The sequence below is a fragment of the Ursus americanus genome, chromosome 10 (assembly GCF_024610735.1).
Source record: "Ursus americanus isolate L20-20 chromosome 10, mUrsAme1.1.p, whole genome shotgun sequence".
NCBI classification, from domain to species: Eukaryota; Metazoa; Chordata; class Mammalia; order Carnivora; family Ursidae; genus Ursus; species Ursus americanus.
This window is the reverse complement of record NC_142136.1, coordinates 29,026,808-29,051,237: the sequence shown is the minus strand read 5'-3', so window position 1 is coordinate 29,051,237 and position 24,430 is coordinate 29,026,808. Positions and strand designations below refer to the sequence as shown.

Here is a 24,430-nt window from a genome sequence, read left to right as displayed (position 1 = left end):
TCCCCTTTTTCTCACTTTCCTTCCCTCCCTCCCTCTGGCAAATGTGCTCTGTTGATAGATGATGGCAACTTTCTCGTAAGCGTTTTTGTTTTTTTTTTTGCCTTTTGTTTATTAGAAGACACTAATTTCATAAAAAGATAGTTTGTATTTCAGCAACTTCTAAAACAATTTCTATAGAAAGAAGACATTTTCCTTATCTGGATGAGATTCCTAAAAAAAGGAAATGTAAAAATATTGGCCATCATGTTGCTTTCAGAAGGCAGCTTGATCCACGAATCTAACCTAAGCAATGTCTGACTGTTCTTTAGGAGTGACACCAGCTTTAATGATAATCAGCCAGGTTGTTCAAGAATTAGAGCAGAACAGACAAACAGAAAAGCTGCTGATTTGAAAAAAGTGACTTCATTCAATTGGCTCAGCCACCTGTAACTATAATGTATCTCCCCTGCCCACTTGATTTTAATGGGGGGGGGGGGAAAGAGGGGGCTTTTTAAAGGTTCTCCCAGAGGAATAACAGCCACAGGCACTTTTACAGCCAATTCAATGTGACAGGGGCACCGATTATTTAATAGTAGAACAGCAGTGAATCAGAATCCTTTTTATGTGACTTTGCTGATATTTCCAGCAGCTGTATACTTCATTCACAGTTAGAGGCAGAATAAACTTTGGTCATCGATCAGAATGTAAGCAGGTGTCCCCGAGCTCCTTCTAGGAACACAACCACCTGAACAAATGCAGATGTGCACAGAATTTTCGTTTATTCAGGGAGAACCTGCATGGATTTTAGCAGTGACAGCTTTGCATTTTCACGAACCAACATAAAAGGAAAACATTCAATTATCTGCAGCCTATAAACAGCTGCTCCCAAATAAAGATTGAAAAGCAGTTAGTGCCACTTAGGCCTTTACAGTTAGAAAAGGCATCCTTCATCTGAAGTAGAAAAAAATTCTGAACTATTTGTGTTATTATACTTCCATAATTTTAAGGGCTTCCTTTTAGCTAAGACATATACCTCTAAGTTTTAGTATTCCAACAAGAGAAGAGGTTCTTCCTATCTTCCTGATGCAGATTTCTCATATTTCTGCTCAAGAAAGAAAGCTGAGGGTAGGGGTAACCTTGACTCTTTCCAGTGCTTCATTCCCCACATAATCAGTTGGTCACTTTGGATGCTTCTATCTCAGGAACTAAGACACTTCATCTTCCCTGATATTACTGTAACAGGATTATAATTCGGTCTCCTAATTGATCCCTCTGCTGCCACTCTGACCTTCTGCTCTTCCATCCATTGGCCACACTATAGAGTGATCTTCCTAAAACACAAATCTGACCACATCGTTCTGTTTAAGTCTTCTGGTGGCTTCCCATTGCCATTGGACAATGACCATAGTCCTTAACGTGAGCCTACCTTATCTTGCCTCCATAGGCTTTCCCACCCCTGCCTCCCCTGATGCTCCCTTCACAAGCAAACCCCACCCATCTTTCATCTGTATTGCATCAATAACTTCTACTTATCTCTTAGGTCTAAAAATAGGTATCTCTTACTTAGCTCTGCAAGGCCCCCTGGACCCACCATGTCTGCATCAGGTACTTCTTCTAGACATTCTCAAGCTCTCTGACTTTCCTGTCCCATAGCATTTGTCTGCTAGAGGGAATTATTATTTAATCATCTCTCCCCAACTACAAGATGTTTGAGGGTAAGGCTTGGATCTGTCTTGTTCACTTCTTTATTTACAATGCAGAACATAATGCCTGGCCTATATTAGGTGCTTGCTTAGCAAATACTTTGTGAATCAAAGGCTAAAATCTCAAACTCATCAAGGACCTTTGATCATCCAGCTACGTAAAGTTTATTGCTTTTCAGCTCTAACATTCTGAGCCCCCCAGGAGTGAAACCAGACTGAAGGAGTCTGATATCTTATGACTGGTATGCTTGCTTAAGCCAATGACTATCTCTTGCTCATGACATAATCTCAATCAACCATGGTGAATTAGAGCCACTAAAATTCTTGGTCACATCTTATATTTAAAATAACTACATTGTCCAATTTCTCTATGGACCTGTTAATTTCTTTAATATAAAATATTTAAGACTCTCTAATTGAAAAGAGCTATAAAGATATATAAAGCTGGGCCCATTTTGCCATGTCAACAGCGCTGAAGAATTATCCCAGTTATCTCACTGTAGTCTATACTCCTTTCAGAGAGCCAAATATTCCTTTTGAACTAAAGCTTAATGCCTGAGATTTAGTTCTTGGCACAAAAGAAGTGCCATAGTAAATTTTTTATATGGACGCTCTTAATTTTGCAAATGTGTTTGATACTCTACAAAAGCAATTTAAGTAAGCTGTAGAGAGAGAAACATATTGCAGCTTTTAATAAATACCTCCCACGCCCTCGTGAGAGAGGAAGAGCAGTGGTGAGTGAGTTGTATAATAGCAGACATAGTAAAGTAAGATAAGCAGAGCTTATCTTGAGAAAAGTTGTATAATAGCAGACATAGTAAAGTAAGATAAGCAGAGCTTATCTTGAGAAAAGTTGTATAATAGCAGACATAGTAATACCTATTTTTTTCTTAATCTGCTCTGTAAGAGAGTTTTATATTCCTTAGTGGGACAGTGGAAAATAAATTACATTACTATAGCAAGGATAAATGGCTTGTATTCAAAAGTTGTGCTATGATTCTACATAACAGATGACTCATTCCCCTCCCCCCAATTTTGAAATCTACATTTAAAAAAACACTTTTAGTTGCAAAGGTTAAAATTTCTTTTTAGCATTTCTCACTGTGTCTGTAGAGAATTTTCCTTGGAGCTAATTCCAACTGCTCATAAATGTGCACAGTTATAAGGTCTTCCTTCCAGTGCAATTGCCGTGGGAGGATTCGGAATCAAGCCTTTGCTCCACCCTTCTGCATGGAGCTGGGCTTCTATAAAAATCTACTTGTCACACTTTGGCTCACAGTGTTTCATTTTCCGCCACAGTGTAAAAGACATGATGCAATAGATGTATTCTTAATTAAAGTGTGAACATTTATTTTTATATCCTTCAACTTGGGAAGTTTATGGGCAATCTGAACTTCCTTTTTGGGATCTTCAGATCTAGCTGATGACATCAATCAGGGCGAACAACCAAAGCAGATATGCATTTTGTGCTTTTCATAATCTGGAACTTTTCATTTTGCTTTAAATATTAGCATAGATTATTCATCATAAAATCTTATAATCCACTCTATCAAACTTGATATGTGATGCTGTTTAATAAAAACACCAAAAATTCTAAGAAACCACTTAGTTTCTATGGCTTAGTTGATGATTCATAGTCACATCGCTTTGGGGGTGTGCTTCTTTGAAGGCATGCATACGTTCCAATTTTGAGTTACCTACTTGTGGTTATTGGATTTGTTAGATTCTGGCTTCTTATTCTTCCTCAGGTCCAAACTCATTCCTGCTCTCCCTCACGATAACTGGGATCCAGAAAGGCTTGGGTCCTGAGACAAGGGTGGGAGGATATGCAAAGATCCAGTATCTACAGCAGCCAGGATCAAACGGAAAGTACCAGCAGAAGTGAGGATGTCCAGGATCAGACTAACAAAGTAAATGTGATTTGTTGTGAGGGCAGAAGCAGATCTCTATTAGTTTTCTAGGGCTGTCATAACAAGTACCACAGAATGAATGGCTTAAAATAGAAATTTATTTTCTCACAGTGCCAGAGGCTAGAAGTCTAAGAATAAGATGTCTGGAGGGTTAGGTTCTTCTGAAGATTGAGAAAGAAGAATCTATTCCGAGGTTTCTCTCCTTGGCTTGTAGAGGGTTGCTTTCATCTGTATCCTCACAGTCTTTCATCTGTGTGTATGTTCATCCAAATTTCCTCTTCTTATAAAATACCAGTCGAATTGGAGTAGGGTCCACCCCAATGACCTCATTTGAAGTTGATGACCTGTGTGAAGACCCTATCTCTAAATAAAGTCACATTCTGACCATACTAGCATTAGGACTTCAACATATGAATTTGGTGGGGGAACACAATTTGACCCATAACAATGTCCCAAAACAGGAAAAAAACCAGAGTTGAGAGCTGCATAAAAAAAGAAATATATGTAATTCAGGGGTGAAGTAAGGCAAGTTCTGGATGACTGACACCAATAGAGATGGAATATCCATCACTAACTTTACTATCTTTTTCTACAAGGTCATGGTGCACACTGTGAGCCTAGATATGGGGAGAGCTGACTGCCTTAAAGGTTCAGGGTCTAATGTCTTCCCCTTGGAGGCCTCTTTAATATCTTTCCCCAGAGCTAGGTAAGGTTGTTAAAGATTTCTCCTGGAGAAGTAGAAAAAGAGAATCTAAACTTAATTTCCCAAATTCGTTTGGAGCAGCTTCTATGTACAAGGCCATGTAAGGCCATGGTAATGAGACTCTACTCTCAAGTTGTAGTGAAAACTACCAGTGTCCTTAAAAAATGGCACTCAATTCATCCTAGGTTAGCAGTGGAAGGAGAATCACTTGCTAGGACAAAATTCTAATTCCCCCAAGATTCACAGTTCTGGTGATCTCTCACTCTTTACTACTGCCAACCATCTCAGCTGGCACTCATAGGAAACTGGATTATGTAACATCATGATACATCTCTTCATTTCATTTCATTATCCCCAAGTATTTAGTAAAGTATTATTTTAAAATGATAAAAGGAGGACCACATAATGCCAGGTCTTTAAAATAGTACAGCGGCCCCCGAGGCCAAGAAGGGAGCCCTAATAATTAGCGAAGGACCATTATGGGTTCAGCAAAACCCTTCTGTCTCCATTTCTAAATTTGAACAATGTGATCTGGGAGGTTTCCTTACATAGTTCTAACAGTTACGTTGAGGGAGTCAGTTCTGAATTTTACATAATTCAGACTGCAGAATCAGATGATTATGACACTTCGGAGCTACTTCTGAAATCTTGTGCTTTTTACATGTATTAATTAGAATATTTTCCCGACTATAACTCACATTAAAAAATAATCTAACTAATTTCTACATTTTCAAAATTATGCAGCTAGTATTTTAAATGTGAAGTTTAAGTGTGACTATGAAAAGCTGCCTAATTTGCAGATTTATCAAGTATTAATGGTTTGGATGTTATATAAAAAGAGTATTAAATCTTGTTACACTACAGTAACATTTTATAGTATTTTTCATCTTTATCAATATCAATTTCTTGAGTAAGAGTCCATACTCGGATTCCATGTATAATAACCTTACTTAAATCTACTATTCACAATCACGAGAAGGGCGATTTATGAAAACTAGAGCTAATTCTAAAGGTGAAAAAAATTAGAGCAGAAATAAAAATGAAAAGGTTGTCCATCAAAATATTGGAATTAACAGTGCCTACTGCTATGTCACTGAACTCCTAGTAATTATCATTTACTCATGCTTATTCAGCTCACACATTACTGGGGGCATTGTGCCATGAATTTTATTTACATTAGCTCATTCATTCTCACCACAACGTTATGAAATTAGATATGATTAGTCTAGTTTACAAAAGGAAGATTAGGAAGGTTGATTAGCCCAAGGAAATAAGGGAAGAGATGACTTCATTGTTTTGACTCCTAAACAAGGCTCCCAATCAATCAGGTTTATGACAAAGGTTTTTCCAAACTCATGGGGAAAAAAAAAATCAAGAACCACCAGTGTTACGACCAAATATATAAATAACTAATGTATGAATAACATACCAGAGGACATTGTGTATCATCGAAGTGTATCAAATCATTAATGCAGCTCAAGATTCAAGAATCTAATTGTCCCATTTATCCTCCGCATTATGAATTGTTTATTCAAATTTTGGGTTTCCTGTTTCGGTGATCTACAAAGCTGGAATGAAGTCTCTAATTAAATATCCAAGAATTGATTTCAGATGGGCAGGTGGCTTGGCCTCAAATCTTGACTCTTTTACAAATTAGTTAATTGACCTTGGAAAATTCACTTAGCCTTCCTGAGCCCCAGATGCTGTCCTGCAAGATTTTGTGAGATCTGAATAAAATCATCCATGCGAAAACACATAGTACTCTGTGACACAAAGTTAGTAATCATTAAATGTTAACTGAATGGGACTATAAATCGGTTGTTTATTTTCAGGCCAGATTTCTTAGAACTTCTGAAAATTTAGTTATTTCTCTCTCACACATAATCCATTCTCTTAGATTTGAGTTGCATAGATCAAATAGCTCCCTGTCCGATTTCCAGTGTCCCATATAATATATATGTATATATATTATATTTATACATATTTATATTATACATATTAATTATATTTTTTTCTCCTATAGAGACCAAGACCCGAAAAATGTAATTGAAGTAAATTCTAATGTGCCTAAAAATAAAAATGGAAGGTAAGACTTATTATACTTTACATTTTTGTTATCAATCCCATATATGCCTATGTAAATTATATAACCTTAGAAGATTTGCTGAGGAGTTGAATTGTATTATGGTATTTAGATATAAATACTACTGAAATATAAAAATCAGTATACAGGGTACTTAATAGTTCATATGGAAAAACGTTAACAAAGTTCAAATTCTGTTGGAATTTCTGACAAAGGGCCTTCTATTCAACTGCTTCATGTAAAAGGCATCATGGAAATTCAAAGCTCTGCACTTGGGCTGTGAAGATTTATTTTTACTTATTGTTGCTTGGTAGTTTTTCAGTGGTGCAGAAAGCACTCTGGGACTCTCTTCCTTGGATACCTAGTGCTAAAAGAATGCACAAATTCATCACAGCTACAAGACAGGACCTAGTTTTGAAATTTCTTTACACCACAGAGTAAAACGGCATTAAAACAGTTGTACTTTAGTTCTTTTTTTACAAGGAGAGTATAGCTTATAGAAGCTATACTTCATTGTTGTTACAGACTGTCTAAGAAAGAATTAAATTTTTTTTCCATGTTTTGCAATCTGCCCCCCCCCCCAATATGGGAGACCCAAAACCAGTAGGTTCCTATTTTTTACCTTCATAAGGTGCAGTTGTCTTTTCTATTAAAATTCTTTTTATGCAGTGAAATGATATTGTCAATATTGTGTGTGGAGAGTGGAAAAGCAGGAAGAGATCCAGGTCACTTTTTCCCCATAAAGTCTACAGAAGACTTGCATCTAATGGGTAGTTTCTTTCTGTTCCCTTAATTCCCTAAATCATCTTCTGCCTTCTCTTCCTGTGATCACACAAAAGCCTTTGATAAAACGAGGGAAGGTAAATTTTCAATAGGATCTGTTTATCTTAGAAAAACCTCCACTATTTTGGGAATAGTTAACCAGTCTTCCAGATAATTCAAGTATTATCTCTAAGTGATCAAGGTAAAAAAAAATTACAAGTAAATGATTATGTATGATTAAGGAACTTCTCATTTAATATGATTTGAGAGATGCTCCAATTTCAGTGTGGCTTTTCCACAAAATGGGTTTTATTGGAAGGATTAATGAAGAAATGAAATTTTATGGAAATTTAAGAGCAGGAATTGTAGCATGGCCAGGCTTCACAGAAGCCTGAACTGGAAGGTTGTTCCCTCTTGGCCAGAGAACATTCCATCAGGAATCCCTGAACATTAACCCTAGTTTTTTGTCATTACTGTAGCTCAGCTACTCCCTGAATTTTGGATCCTCCCTATTTTTCTCCCACTCTTCCTTCTGCCTGTTGGCTTCCTTATTCTCTTCTCTGTATCTGTTTGATAACCAAGATTCTTTGCTGCCTCCTCATACCTGGAGCTTACTCTAGCTTTCCAAGGTCTGTCTGGCCTTCTAAAGCAAGGCAGTGTGGGCTTGGCCATCTGCATTGAAGACAGCGTGTAGATGGAAAGCACCATGGTTGACAATAAGGTGCACACAGTCTCCTTCCCCTTCCTGCAATTTCATCTGTGTCTCCTGCCTGGCATAATCCAACGATGACATAAACATTCACAAATACACCCACTCTTTCCCCAGGGAGAAGGGAATCAGCACATTCGGTGAGGCCTTAAGTACCACCACTACAAGACTGTTGATCCCTGAGTTCTGCTTTCAGGTGGTGTTTATTCCCCTTCAGTTCTACCATAATCCTGTATATGTATGATTTCTCGTGGTTCTGCTATTAAAAATTAAATGGAAAATGTCACCACCACCCTGGCACTGACAGAACAACTATATAAAAATTTTCACCTGGAAAAGAGTGGAAAGAAATCGCTGGGCCCAACTTTTGTGCCCATGGATTCTGGCTGCAAAAAGGACTGTCAAACTGGTGAATGGGTTAATCTTGAACAGAAAGAAAATTGAGAAAATTCGCAGACAATAAGAGACTTGACTAAGTGTGGAAGGTTAGTAATTTAGAGAGGTGGGATGAACCCAAGTGTTCTGGTAGCAAGTTCTCTCATTTTTTTTACAGTAGAGTACTTTTTAAAAAATATCTAAAATTTGAAAATTTTACAAGAGCTTAAGAACTTAACATTTTATAGAAGTAAATATACCACATATACAAAATGGCAAGCTCTTAATAAGATTTTATTCTTTACGCAAAAAGATTTATAAAGTTTGCAAGGGTTTCGATGTCTATCCATTGAAATTGTTTTAAGATGTTTAATGTCAGGCTGCTAAGGTGAAGTTAGTAAGACGATGGAAATCTGAATAAGCGTCCGGGGCCAATCTGCTAAACTGAGACTTGATTCACTTTAGGAATGCACTCACTTTGTATAGTGATTGGATGTCCAAGTGAATGTATGTTTCTACTCAGTATATTCATGCAGTTGGGCAACCATCACCACAATCCATTTTAGAAAATATTTATCACCTCAAAAAGAAACCCCATACCATTAGCAGTCAGACATCATTTTCTCCCCAGCCCCTCGTCCTAGGCGACTGCTAATCTATTTTCTGTCTCTATGAATTGCTTATACTGAACATTTCATATAAATGGAATCATACGATATGTGGTCCTTTCTGACTGGTTTCTTTCACTTTGTATAATGTTTTCAAGGTTCATCCATATCATAGCATGTATCAGCATTTTATTTCTTTTTATTCCCAAGTAGTATTTATTCCATTATATGGCTAAACAGCATTTTGTTCATTCGTCAGTTGATGGGCATTTAAATTGTTTTTGACTTTTGGATTGTATTTAACTGTTGTGAACAATGCCATCTATATAACTTTTTGTTTGGGATGTGTTTTCATTTCTCTTCTTTTTTGTTTTTGTTTTTGGCCCATTTCTCTTGGGTTTATACCTAGGAGTGAAATTGCTGGATTGTGTAGTAACTCTATGTTTAACCATCTAGGGAACTGCCAGACTGTTTTTCAGATCAGCTGTACAATTTTATACTCTCTCTGGCAAGTATGAGGGTTCTAGATAGGTAAATTTTCAAGGTGAATTTCCAATGCAGGAAATATTTTCTCAAGAGGAATTCCATTAGGAATTCTGTAAGCTCTTCCACAGTGTTTGAGTTTATATTTTATAGTTTATATTTTGTTATTTAATTAAGACAAAACTATGACTATTAATTGGAAGTTATAATTCAACAATTTGTTTTAATGAAGAATAGCTTCTTAACCATAATACTGTTGAACAACGAACATTGTTGAGTCATGAGTTCTCCTTTATGAGGATTATTCAAGGCATCTGAGACAAATACTTGAGCAAATGTTCCTTGATTGCACCAGTTCCCAAACTTTAGTGTATGTCACATCCACCTGCTGGCCCAGGGATCGTACCTGAGAACCAGTGCTCTTTTGGGTAAGATGTTAGGCTGCCCAACCTGTAAGGTGGTGGTTCTCAACCTTAACTTGCACATGAGACCCACTGAAGAGGCTTAAAAGAATCCCAGTGCCCAGGCTGTAATTCAAGCTAATTAAATCAGAATAGCTGGATGTGGGACCCAGTAGCTTTATAAAAAGCACTACAGGTGATTTCATTGGTTGACAAAGTATTTTCTAACTATTTCTATCATTCTAAATAATAAAAAAAAATAGCATTACCACTTATTGGCATCAAGATAGAATTTCCTATGTAACATCTATCACGAAGAGCAAAACAAAAAAACAAACAAACAAAAAAACTTGGCAATGATCACAGACCCTAGGAGACTAAAGAGACATGATGGTTTTGTGGAAGATCTGTCCTGGTTCTGATTCTGGAACTGAAAAAGGACATTGGTGGAAAAACGGACGAAATACAAACAAAGTCTGTAGTTTAGTTAATAGTATTGTATCGATGTTGATTCTTCAGTTTTGACAAACGTACCATGGTTATGTATGATAATAGTATTAGGAGAAGCTGGGTGAAGGGTAGACACAGATTGTCCACACTGTCTTTGCAGTTTTTCCATACATCTAAAATTACTCCAAAATAAAAGGTCCATTTTTTTTTTAATCTATCATCTTCCAAACCTACTGTTGGAGCAAAATCCATGAAAGAGTTTGTCATTCCACATTTCAAATTTGTTTACTAGAATTTGGTTTCTGTTCACAATTATAAAAATTAAATCTTCATGAAAGCATAGTCATTAGTCTCATTATAAACACAACTGGGAAATGCTACTCGAATTATCACTCTGCCTGGGCCGCCATAGCAAAATATCACCGGCCGAGTGGCTTAAACAACAGAAATTTATTTTCTCACAACTCTGGAGGCTAGAAACCCAAGATCAAGGTGTTGGCAGGTTTGGCTTCTCCTGAGGCCTTTCTCCATGGCTTGCAGATGGCCACGTTCTCACTGTGGCCTTGCATGGCCTCTCCTCTGTATTTGCACAAACACACACAGAGTTCTTATGTCACTTCCTCTTCTTAAAAGGACACAGTCCTATGGTCCCCCCCATGACCTCACTTAACCTTTTTTACCTTCTTATAGGCTCTGCCCCTAAATCACATTGAGGGTTAGGGTTTCAACATATGAACTTAGGGGGGAGACAATTCAGTCCATAACAGAACAGTTCGCAAATTATTTCCCTTTCCTATTTGCTGATTTTGCTAACTGGTGATATTTGATTTTATGCTGCTGAGGATGGTGCAAACACATTTCAAACTCACTGACAACCTTTGTTCTTTGAAGCTATGGATCTGTTAAAATTGGATCTTGTATTGTATATGATATGATTTAAATATTTCCAAACAACTGCTAACTAGGTTTATAATTCCTGGAATGACATATTCTAATAATCACATTAGAAAATCTTCTAATGTTAATTCTTTCTCATTACTTAGTATCATTTTAATGTAGCTGTATGTTTTGTGAAACATCTGTCTTGAAACTAGAAGATGAGTTTCTGTATGCGTGAGATAATATGTGAACAAATGTTTTCCTCTTCTTTAAGAGCTATCTGGGAATGGAAGGAACAGTGTGTTTAAAAATGATAAGGCTTGATTAAGATCTAAGCTGTCCTCTTGGTTTTCACATCTCTTCTATATCAGAGTTTACTGACCTGGAGGGAGAAAAGTGGCTAAAATTTTTACTATTCCTGCATTAAAATTTTCCTCTGGAGGAAAAAGAAAATATGCCTACACTTAGTTAAGCATAGTGGTATTTTTTAGTTAGCAGAAATCTAGGTCAGGGTTCTGTAATCTTCAAAATATTGCTTTCCATTAAAAACAAGATGGGAACTGTAATTCCCAAAAGCAACCCCTGGATAAATTTCATCAAAGTGATAAACTCCAGATAGATTATAAATGAGCCGTATGGACTATGAGAAACAAACTGAGGGCTTCAGAGGGGAGGGGGGTGGGGGAATGGGATAGACCGGTGATGGGTAGTAAGGAGGGCACGTATTGAATGGTGCACTGGGTGTTATACGCAACTAATGAATCATTGAGCCTTACATCAGAAACCGGGAATGTACTGTATGGTGACTAACATAATATAATAAAAAATCATTAAAAAAAAAAATAAATGAGCCGTTTTCTACAGTGGCACTGCTGGTGTGACAATGTTTTTGGAACCAATTTCAAATGGTTTTTGCCCTTGGTGAAAAGGAATTCTATCCTAGTGTTGGATAATATGACACATGCCTGTAGATTATTCTTAAAGGTAAGACAGTGTTGGCTGTGGAGAGTAAAACAGTACATGTGTACTATCTGTGTATCTGCACAGAAACCAGACAAACGTAAAGAGGTTCACTGTATATAAAGAATGTTAACTGAACAGAGTTTTAATAAGACAAAAACTTTTAAGTGGCCTTAGAAATGCCAAATTGTGTTTGCTTTCCCAGGTTAGATGGCCAAGTCAGTGGGTCCACTGATGCTTTAAACAAGCAGCTCGCCGGAACTCCTGCCCATTCATATGAAGCCGGGAAGAATCTCAGGTACTGTAGCCAATTATAAACAAATGACAGGACTGTTCTCCTTCTGTTTTTAAAAATCATCTTATATATAACCCGACCCCTCCTTTGAAATGCATGAATTTCTAATTTTATCAGTGGCTATACGTAAACAGCTTCACACAAAGGCATTAAGTTAGCAACTTAGTCACTGGGAAGTTTTGATATCTGGATAGGAAAGTGTAAATGTGATTTTTCCCTGAAAATTTTACATTTTTTTTTAAGAGCCTGTTTGTGACATTGGTGTTGATATTCTTTAGGTAGATTTAAAGGTGTCATTAAATTAGATGTGATCATGTTAGTTCATTAAGGTCAACTTTCGGAGGTTTGTGGGGAAAGTTATGGCCTGGAAATACGAATGAGACACCAGGGAAACAAACACTAAAATGTATTACACAGATATTCCAAATAATGTTCATGCTCTACGGCAGATTTTCTGAGGAACCAATTTTCATAGCAGCATTCTGGAAGTAGGCTAAGACAGTAGAAGCTAAGAACAAAATCTGAAGATATAAAGAAATTTTGCAGAAGTGGATTAATACCCCTTTAACAATTACATTTCAAAAGTTATAATTGAAAAGGAATATATAAGCACTATTTTTTTGCATTAAATTGGATAATAGCTTTGTTGTTTTCATTACCCTTGTAAATAAACTTTAAACATCAAGTAAATGGTTTGTATTGCAGCTTCAATGCTGAAACCAGGCATGCAGGACCAAAGGATACCTTTGTGTATACAAGGACGTACGTGGAGAACAGGTACTGGAAATTTATTTAACATATTTTGCTACAATTATTCTAATTTTGAAATAATCTGTGTGTAAGAAGAGATGCTATTATTTTGGAGTAAGCTTGATTTTTTCAAATAGAAGACCACATAAGAGTATATGAAGTTGTAGGTATGTAATTCTTTATAATGTTTCCAGTATTAAGTAGTTGGCAAATAATCATAAATAGTCATTGGATGAACCAAATACTTGAATATAAAAAGTGTATGCATAATAGGATAACCATTTGTTAGTTCTCATATAATCGTATATAACTATATGTTTATAACAAAAATACACAATGCAAAATTACACAAAATTACTTGAATATTCCTATGCTAATTTCAGGTCCCACTTAAATTAAATAGTGCTATATACTACTCTTGTTCTATCTATTGTTGTTTGCCTCTATTCTGAAATAAGGGGTATTACTTTAAGTAGATACACTCTGGCCTAAATTACAGAGAATGGATATCCCCAAAAATCTGCTGCTTGGAGTGATGGATGTTGAGGAAAATGTCAACCAAGGTCATTAATTCACAACCTACTCCATTTCAGGGAGTACAAGAAGAAGAATTGGCCTAACTGTGGGGTTATATACTGATGGGGAATACAAATGAGTTCTACGTGACATATGTGTTAACCAGAGCCCATTCCAGAGAAGGGAGAGCATCTCTAGAAAGGGGTCCCTGAAAGGACTCAAGGAACCTCATTATATGTCAGAAATGGGACAATTTTCCAAAAAAAGCTTTTCCAAAAGCACACATAATTTACCTTATAAAACGCTGCTTCAAGTTTGATTTTTCTGCTGAATCTAATTCTCCCTAAACTGTGCACTGACGTTGCGGTATAGTGTGGAGGTCCTGGCGTCAGATTTGGGTTTGAATCTGTGTCATTTACTCACCATGTGGTCTTGGCAAAAGCTACTTAATTTCTTTACATCTCAGTTTCCTCATCAATAAATGGGAGTAATAATATACGTATCCTGCACAAATGTATGTGAACTCTTACTTAGCGTTGTGGGTTACGTATTCCAAATAGAGTCTATTTCTGAACACAGTCTGCCTATGGGCAATTTGGAGGGAGAGAGAGATTTCCTATTTAAAAATCCCAGGTGAAGGTTGTGGAATTACCATGCACTGTATGAAATAATGGGAATGTATTGCTTCCAGCCTTAATATACTCCCAGGTAGCATAAGTACTTGGGAAGCAATTAAGAGCTGCCAGCTGGTTAGCGCTTGCAGATTTCATTTGTCTCCTAGAAAGACTGACATTTACAAACTGGGGCAGTCTGAGAAATGGAACAAAGAGGACTTAAAATTACTTTTTCTTTCTTTTTTTTTTCTTTCTTTTGTTTTTTTTTGTTTGTTTTTGGGTTTTTTTTTGGTTTTTTTTTTTTTTTTTTTTGCTTTCATGCTGGACTATTTTTTCTCGGATGTTTTCAAGTAAAAATAAACTTTTCTACAGCTTTCTCTAGAAGTTCAAGAGTCTGCTTCTCTACCTGAATGGTGATGTTTGCATGTGCTTACACTGGCTCATGCTTTGTGTATTTCCTGTTCTCTGTTAGATTACATGTGGCTTTCTTTCAGTAAATGAATGAGGGAGGGGCAAGTATAAACTTCATGAAAAAGGATAACTTCTTTTCCCGTTCACACTTGTTCCTTTTTCCCTACCCTGTTCTCTATTTATTTCAGTAGATATGTCAGCTTACGTCACCTTGCAGGTGATTTGTATATTAGCACTTCCTTATATTAAAAAAAAAAAGATGTTAGTATATGATGTTTGTAACACCACAGAGAAGAAGAATAAGGCTACATGAGGAGGTGTGTGTACTTTGTCATCTGCATGTAGGTGTGAGCAGTAAGACTAGGGAAATAGCCCAATTCTCACATGTCCTTACATGTTTGTTTCTAGTAAATCACTGAAGGATGGATATCGGGAGAATATCTCTGGAAAATACATACAAACTGTTTATTCGACTTCAGATAGGTGAGTTTTTCTATATTTTCACACCTAAAAGTATACATACACACATAGTTAAATGTACGTATGTACACTTATATATACATATATGTGTGTATATACACTTTTATATATATTTTATGTATTTTAGTGTATACGTATCTATGTGTGTATGTGTATATATATTTCCACATATATATTTTATATTCACATTCGATATATTTTTATTATATATATAATATTGAAATATGTGATTCTTGTTGTCCATTGCACTTAGAGATGGCACTCCTGACGGTGATTGTCATACGTGTGTACGAATAGAGCAACGTACAACGACCTCTGCATCCAGGAATTAATTCTTTGGCTTCCTGGCTGTTGCTGCTCTTTGATTTTGATGTACTTGATGTACTTGATTCCAATAGAGCTTTCCGTGCCTTCCAGCTGCCTCCCAGGCCAGCCCCTCCGCTATTGCTGATGCCCCAGAGTCCATGTGAATGCCACATGTTTAGTGTCCAGGCTTCACTGCATCACTTGACTGTGCCTTCAACCCTCCCTCCCTGTGGTTTTCCAGAGCCAGCTCACCTTACAAACAGCTGTGTGGATATGCTGCTAGGACCCGCTCTGGGCCCACACTCACTTCTCAAGACAGGGGTTACAATGCATATCAAGTTAGTTCCGGTACACGGACGCCAGGCTTTTGCTGTTGGTGATCCCCTTCTTACCATTTAATGTTCAGTGGGGCACATAGGGGATGCTCATGAGAATATAGCCTGCAGATTTCTAGTGGACTAAATGAAAATAATTATCATTTCAACCCAACCACTGGAAAGCAGCTGTAATGCAAATGTACAACATTTTACGGATGGCGTTTCCTTGTAGCCGAGGCTGGACATAAGATTTATTGAGGGTGAGGGCATGTCTTATTTTTATGCACAGCCTCAGCCTGTAATGCAGTGTTTGGCACCTAACAGGTACTCAGTAAATGTTTTCAGAAAAAATAAACTAATGCTCGTTTGCTAAGAAAAACACGGATGGGCCAAGCATCAAAATTATATCCTCTTTCTGTCCCTTTTCTAAGATCTAGTACCAACGATCTTCCGAGTATCTTCCCTTTAAGTCACATTTCCTCAAGGAATACAATAATCTATGCAAGCAGTAGAATTACAAATACTGTCTAGATAACTAAAAACAAATAAAAAAAGCAGAGCTTTTTTTTTTCCATAATGCTTTGGAAAAGGTCTTTGATTAACAGTATGATCTTAATAAGGACGACACCAACATCAGAACTGTCCCTGGGCTTACGTTGTTGTTAGCTTAAGGAAGGATAACATTCTTCACAAAAGTATTGCTCTTAATATGAAGAATTTCAGTTCTGTTACTCAAGTGGTCCTTGAAATGTTTCTTAGTCATCAGAGCAAAAGTCAATTCTCTGTAAGACCAGTTAAGCAACTTTTTTGTTGGTTGTTGTGTGAAATTAGCTAAATCCCCAGAGTTCTTATCTAAGCATTTCAATCCCATTTAAAGTGGCTTCCCACTTTACAGGATAAAGACTAATTCCTTTGCACAATTATTTATGGGCCTTTAGAACTTGCTCCTGCTGAATATTGATGGGTGTTTAATCACTCCAGATACCCTCTTGGGTACACCCTGTTCACTCTGCGTGGAATTCCTCTCCCCTGCCCCTCTGCGCCTCCCCGAGCTCACCTTGAAAGCCCCTCTGTCTTCAAGCTTTAACTCATGCGGCACTTTTTCCAACAAGGCCTCCCCGACTCCACCCCGGGGAATAGTTGCTTTGTTGGCCATGCTCTCCTAATTCCCTCCATGTATCTGTAATATGCTGTGATCATCGAATCATACGCTTGGCCACCCTCATGGAAAGAAAGAGACGGTCTCACTCTGTATTCCCAGCTTCTCCTTCAGTGCCTTTGGAAGGAGAATAGAGAGTGCCTGTGTTCTACTCTTGAAGTGCTTACAGTCTTACATGGGGAATTTAAGTGTGTGTGCACACATGTATGTATGTATATGAATTAGCCATAGACAAGTATTTGCCCAGAATATACAAGGAAGTACCTTTAGAGTTAATTGAAAGAGGAAAATATGTATTGATATATATAAGGACTAGGAAGAGGTTCCTAGAATGACTGAAAGTATAAAACCAGACAAGTTTCATCTACTTGAATCTCTTCTCCTACCTCCTCCTTCCATCCATTTTCCCTCCTCTCTGCTTCTAGTCCTGGGCTTGATCCTAGGAGCAAGGCTCCCGGGCATGACTAGTTCACTTTCCCATGGGGAGCCTGGTAGTCTTCATGGGCAGGCCTAGGTGGCACAGGGACTCTGGGGCCACACTGCCTTCATTCAGATCCTGCTGCTGCCACTCAGCTGGCTGCATGACCACAGCAAATTTCTTGCCCTTCCGTGCCTCAGTTTCTTTTCCTGCAAATTGATGTAAAAATAATAGTACTTGCTTCTCAAACATGTTGTGAAAAATAAATGAGTTTACACGAGCCAGGTGCATTGAAAGCACACGGACTGTATAAAGCATATTAGCACTATATAAATATTGGCTATTTTTATTTTACCACCCCATTGTGTATGTAGCCTGCCTGCTAACACCCTGAAGCTAGTGAACTTTGCAAGGTGCTATTTAAGGCAGTCCTAGTACCTTCCCAAAGGAAAAGAATCACTGAGCTGTTGGCCTTTCATAAGGCGCTGACCCGAGGTCTTTTGGACTTGCTGATCATATCTGTGGTTCATTAGTTATTGAACATTATTTTTCCAAAATAAATAACAAAACTCTCTTTTTCTCATCAAATTTGTGGAGGGGTTGTATCTTGTTGGAGAACATAAATTTTGTCATGAAAGCTAGCCCTGTATTCTGAGTCTTAAGATGACACCAAGAGATTTGTTATAGGGGAGCATTTTGGGGACTTTAGACCCTAGAGTCTGGAGTACCACGGACCCATCATTTGTGAATTTACCAAAACACTTTTGAGTGGATTTGTATTTTTGTCCTATTGAATGTTTTGAGAGCTAAAATTTTATATTAATCTACAGTATAATTTTTCTATGACATATGCAAATTAATAATTCAAAACCCTCTTCTAGCTTCAAGGGGTACTCATGACCTAGTTCAGTTAGGAACTGTGAACATCTTTGCCCTGCCCAGATGCACTCTTGATTGCTAATGAATTAATAATTTGAGAATTTCCTTCATGTTAATTCTTTGATATCATTTTGAGGTAACTAGAAGAATCAATTCTATCAATAGAATAAGTAAGTCCCAAATGTTCCCTGATTTTCATACAATTTCCTAAAGTATCAACATAATTAACATATCATTTCCACATGACTTTATGGGGAGTACATCGTCTCTTGCATGATGACAAATTTATTTGTAATTGCTTACATCCCTATAGGTCTGTCATTGAAAGAGATATGTGTACTTATTGCCGGAAACCTTTGGGCACAGAAACAAAAATGATTTTAGATGAATTACAAATTTGCTGCCATTCTACTTGCTTCAAGGTAAGGATATGTTTATTGCAGTTAACGAAATATAAAACTGCATAATGACCGGAATAAAAATAATTATTTAATGAAATACATGAGATGAAGTTAAGGCCTTCAGAAACACTCTAATCCACATTAATAATGTACTACTTAAATATTTCTCAGAGTTCTGAGGCCTGAACCTCAAAGGTTTATAATTACTATCTTGGCTTTAGGCTTAGAGTTGATTACTGACACATTTATTACTCTTACCCTAGAGATTTAAATCTGTAAAAATATAAACACTTGTTCTCTTTATAAAAGTTTTTGCAACATTTTAATGAATCATGCATTGCATAAAAAAAAGATCATGATTTCTCAACATTTGCAGCAACATGGACGGGACTGGAGGAGATGATGCTAAGTGAAATAAGTCAAGCAGAGAAAGACAATTATCATATGGTTTCACTCATTTATGGAACATGAGAAGTAGGAAGATCGGTAGGAGAAGGAAGGGAAGAAGAAAGGGAGGGGTAAACAGAAGGGGGAATGAACCATGAGAGACTATGGTCTCTGGGAAACAAACTGAGGGCTTCAGAGGGGAGGGGGGCGGGGAAATGGGATAGGCTGGTGATGGGTATTAAGGAGGGCACGTATTGCATGGTGCACTGGGTGTTGTACGCAAGTAATGAATCATGGAACTTTACATCAAAAACTAGGGATGTACTGTATGGTGACTAACATAATATAATAAAAAAATATTTTTTTAAAAAAGATCATGAAATCCAAAAAGAAAAAGAAATTGTTGAGAAGAGAACTAGCAGCTTTTTACATGAGCCATGAAATTAGGACTGATAAGCTTAAGAATAGTTGAAACTCAGTCTGCTTTTGAGAACATGATTCGTTATAACTAACTGTGGCTTAATATGAGAAAAGTAAAGCTTACGTAGTAGAATGTTTCAGTTTGTGGTTATACGCCATTTCTTTTGCTTCTCACATTAATATTGGGTAGGTCAACATGACAGTTGTTGGTATAACTGGCTGAGCACTGAATTGGGAATCTGAAGGCCTGAGTACGGGTTCTGACTTCCACTAACTGTGGCTCATTTTGGACCAGCACCTAATTAGCTTGGCTTCAGTTTCCTTCTCTGTGAAATGAGGTAGTGGTTCTCAACCAGACTAGTGGTTCTCAACTCGGGCTATACACTATAATCATCTGGGGGCAATTAGGAGAAAAATAGGATGCTTGGGGACCAGCCCCAATTAAATAAAAAATCTCAAAGATGATCCCTGGGCATTTGTATTTTTTAAAAGCTCCTTGGATAGATCTAAGGGCAACCAATTTAAGAATCATTTGCCTAAATCCAAGGGGCCTTTCTGTGCTGATGTTCTGTGGTTGATATAAATTACCTAATGCAGTCAAGTACATGTGACACTTGGACAACTGATTGCTACTCCTTCAATTAGCTTCAGACAGTGACACATAGCAATTAGATATATGATGCCTCATTTTGGGAAAAAAAATCCAATATAGGCCATAATATATAGAATTCCATATAAAATTAAATGTGAAAATTGCACAATTACTTAATTATGAGAAAATGAAATTTCCTTTTAGTTATGAAAATTTGCTCAATAAAATAAAAGTCCACAGCTCTTTATTTAAAGTTGTTATGCAGAAAACTTTTTAAAATCAGAGAATTCTCCCGATTATTTCTTTTGGTAAATAACAATAATTTCCCTTTATTATATTTTGGATGATTTATTTCCATTTTCAATTTAATTATAAAATACGACTGAGAATAAAAATGCCCCCACACTCCTCGGAAAAGATGTATTACTCTTATAGCCATGATAATAGAGAACCACCTGGACTTGTTTGAATATATTGAATTGATCAATGATAATTTGCTTCAGTGAACTCACTTCTGAAAACCATCCAATCAGTGACGGCCTCATGCTTGAAAGTCAGCCATTCGGCAGTGAACTTGTTTCCAAAGAACACAGGTCAACACTTTTCTGCCTCCATAACCAACACAACACAAAACAAACTGTTCCCTAAAACATATGTAATATCAGAGGTCTGTTTTGTCCAATGAGACTGTAATTGGACAGCATAACTCTCCCTCAGTAAACAAATATGCTTTGTGTTTTTGTTTGAGATATAGAGTGGTGGTCTTGTCATAGGCATAACCAATTTTTGAAAATTTGTTATCTACTCTATTGTGAGTTAAGTAGAAGCTTCAGTGCTATATCTGCCCTGAAATGCACATTTTTAGAGTAGAGAGATGTTGTGAGAATTTATTTGAAAAGTTCAACATTAGGATCCTGGACAAGTACATTCTCATTTTCCCTGTGGGTTCTCTTTCAACTGAGTGTTGTTATGTAGGATGGTACTGAATGAATTGAAGGGGCTTTTCTATCCTGTTACACTGAGAATCTAGACTTCATATATAATGTGTATACACTTCATATATTGTTTTTTTCTTTAGTGTGAAATATGCAAACAGCCTTTGGAAAACTTACAAGCGGGTGACAGTATTTGGATTTATAGACAGACAATACACTGTGAACCTTGCTACTCTAAAGTCATGGGTAAGTGTTAAGCTCTTTAAGAGCTTTTACTAATATTAAGGAGCACTTAATATTATTGAAATGAAGGATTTCAATAAAGTAAAAAATATTTTAATAATTACATTTAGTTAAGAGTTCAGCTGAAGGTAGTTAAACTATCATAGTATTTTAAGGTATAAAATCAGTCAACATATATTATTGTCTTCCTGATTATCAGACCAGGCATAATACAACTAAGTTTAAAGAAGTCACTTATTTTGGAAAGTTTTTTTATTTTTTCTAAACAAAAATAAAGATCTTTGCTCAGATAATTGTTTGAAGTCCATTTCTGTGAATGACCTTTTATATTTGCATTGAAATATACTTTTGTACCTAATTTGGCTATTACACTAAATGATTTTCAATGTTATTTTTAAATGGAAAGTTTAGAGCTAGTTCTATATAATTCTATATTAAATATAGCATCTAAGCATTTTTATGAGCTCTTAATTGGCATAAATGATATGAGAAGAAAACACTAAGGATTTACACTTTTAACTCATTTTCTTTAAACAGTGTGAAAACTTTAAAAGTTGATCTAAACGCTATGCAGAATGTACACTAAGTTAGCAAAATAAAATCCTATGAAACTTGATTAGTTTTTAATAGCCAGTATCAGCATTTTATTTTTAATTTGATGGTACCTAGCTAGAATAACCGAGATGATACTGGATAGCGGGTCAACAGCACTACGTGAGGGCACGTTCCCTGAGGTCTTACTGGCGTGGTGAATAAAAGAGAAGCATGTGAGATTCTTACATGGGATCCAAAATATGGAATTTAACGACAAATGTGTGACATTAATGAGGCACTGGGAGGCTGCATCAGGAAAAGTCTCTGAGAAATACTCAGAAACCCACGTTCCATCAGGCTGCAGTATCAATTACAAGAACAAACCTAATTATATTCATACTTTGCTTTCTATTTTCTGCTTTCCCCAGCCAGTTCCCATATTCCTTTTTCTTCTTAATTTAGCAGTCTTATTATGATCCAGTATTATATCAAAGGCCATGGTGTGCATGGTGGCCCTCTAAAACTTTCAGTCTTCTAGAAATCCAGGACATGGCTTAGGAGATATGATTACCAAAAGACTCAGAAGTCTTTGTGTCCTCCTCCCTGTCTAGGTGCACTCCCTATGCATTGCATTTTTTATAGTAAAGACATGATTCTCAGGCATCTCATAAATATAAGTACCAGGCATTGGTAACTTTGTGCTTACAGTGTCTGACCAAAAGCCATAGTGATGAATGCAGTGGAAAGAAAAAATAAAATGCTTAACCCAACACTACCCCGTCAATGAATAGTTATTTAAAAATTGTTAATCACAGGCTTATGTTTGTACTGAAGTTATATTTCTAACTGTTATTTTCTTTAAAAATTTCAGCAAAGTGGATCCAATAATTCTGGCACATGGAAATCAAGAGAAAAGCATTCATTAGGAAGTTAAAATTTTATTTTAAGAATATGTCATCTAGAAAAGCTTTTATACTGAAGATCAACTCTTGTATACAACTAACAATTCTGCTAGTGCATAAATAATCTAATTGCCTTCAATAAGGTCATATACATAAAGGAAACCATCTGGTATCTGGCTAGATTTAGCCATGAAAAATTCAAGTGGTTCCAGTTACCAATGTCAAAGGAATGATGCTTCTGATGGCAGTGAGCTGTGTCAACCCTTACTAGATCCATCCCTGCCCCGTATGTGGGCTGCACATCGTGGCTGCCATTATAGATAAGTTTCCTTTTTCTCATCTTTGTTTCCCTGAGGCTTTGTATTTACAGACATTATTGACATCCTGACAAACTGCCAAAAAAGCAAAATATGTTTCTTTTATGCTCAAAAGAAATATTGATAGAAAATTTTTTATGAGGTTTGGTAGAAAGCTGTTTCATATAAAGTTGTATGAACCTCGGAGAATCACTTGACCCTTCTAGACAAAATGATTTCTAAGGTCCCTTTCTGCTCCCCAAATTATCTGATTCTAAAGCACGTGTTGTTTTCTCTTCAAAAGTCTATTCGAATATGTGTTTGTTAAGCATATTGAACTAAATAGTACATCTAAACAATTTAATGATATTCTTCAATTTGCCACAGATATAATTTTTATAGAATGTTTTAAAAGCAGAAACATGGATTTATGGGTAATGGGTAAAATCACATGATGTGTATAGTTGACATATTATAAATTGTTAAATTTTCTTTGCATGCATTTCCAAATCCAGGTATATGAGTAATCTCTGAGAAATAATGGTTGTAGATTACAAAGACATGTTCTTTTGCTTGTGGCATCTATTCACATAACATAGCACTTTACAGTTACAGAGAGCTTAGAAATAAAAATAAAATGAACTGCCAGTTACACAGAATCTTTTTGTGGAGTGTCTATAAATAACAGTCACTGACATTGATGTCGTCAATTACGGAGATCACAATTTATTATATTCTATGCCATGCTGGTTAACTTAATTCTTGAACTACTTGAGTTATAGCTTTTATTTCATTATTATTATTATTATTTTTTTTTTTTTAGAGAAGCACAGTGGGAGAGGGACAGAGGGAGAGAGAGAGAGAATCCCCGTCAGGCTCCGCGGCCAGGGCAGAGCCCGACACAGAGCTCCATCTCAAGACCCTGAGATCATGACCTGAGCTGAAATCAAGAGTGGGTGGCTTAACTGACTGAGTCACCCAGGTGCTCTACAGCTTTTATTTTTAAGAGCTTTTTCTTGAGGAATTGAAAATTCAATAATCTTATGTGAGGAACTAGTATTGTGAGAAATTGAACTTACAAACTATTTTGTATGCACATAGCAACTACTTTCTCAAAAGAAAGCATACAGAACATTGAAGAGAGGGAAGAATTTTAGGGAAGTGTAAGGTAGTTGTGAAAAACTGACATCAACTAGGGAGATTAAATGATCATCATGGCTTTTTCCAAATGTTGATAAATTTAAAGAATTATTCTTCTGTGTAATGATTTCAAGCATCTGTTCCTCTTAGAGACTGGTCCGCAAAGCATTAAATACAAAACGCTTATCAAAATACAGCAATGTATAATTGTTGTCCTATGGAGAGGAAGCCAGAAAAAACAATTAATAATAATTTGATATTCATTAATTCATGCTTGATGAGAAGCAGTGGTAATTGAGCCATATGTTTTATTGTTCTTTTATTACATGCTATCAGAGTGGATCAAAAGAAATAATTTTCTTAGGGTTGGAATTTGTGGCAGAAAAGGATGGATGGAAGAGTATCCCTCCCTTTTATTTAAAGTGTATTA

General features: G+C 36.5%; 1 protein-coding gene across 1 annotated transcript in view; it reads left to right on the top strand.

The window, feature by feature from the left end:
• The window catches only part of SCEL (sciellin), a 103,564-nt gene extending 80,045 nt beyond the window's left edge, over positions 1-23,519 (top strand). Inside the window, exons 26-32 of the mRNA XM_087865060.1 lie at positions 6,319-6,381; positions 12,211-12,303; positions 13,006-13,077; positions 15,000-15,074; positions 18,464-18,572; positions 21,029-21,131; positions 22,534-23,519. Coding sequence (XP_087721186.1) covers positions 6,319-6,381; positions 12,211-12,303; positions 13,006-13,077; positions 15,000-15,074; positions 18,464-18,572; positions 21,029-21,131; positions 22,534-22,550 — 532 coding nt within the window. The 3' untranslated portion in view covers positions 22,551-23,519. The remainder of the gene's footprint in view (positions 1-6,318; positions 6,382-12,210; positions 12,304-13,005; positions 13,078-14,999; positions 15,075-18,463; positions 18,573-21,028; positions 21,132-22,533) is intronic.
• Positions 23,520-24,430: the final 911 nt, after the last annotated feature.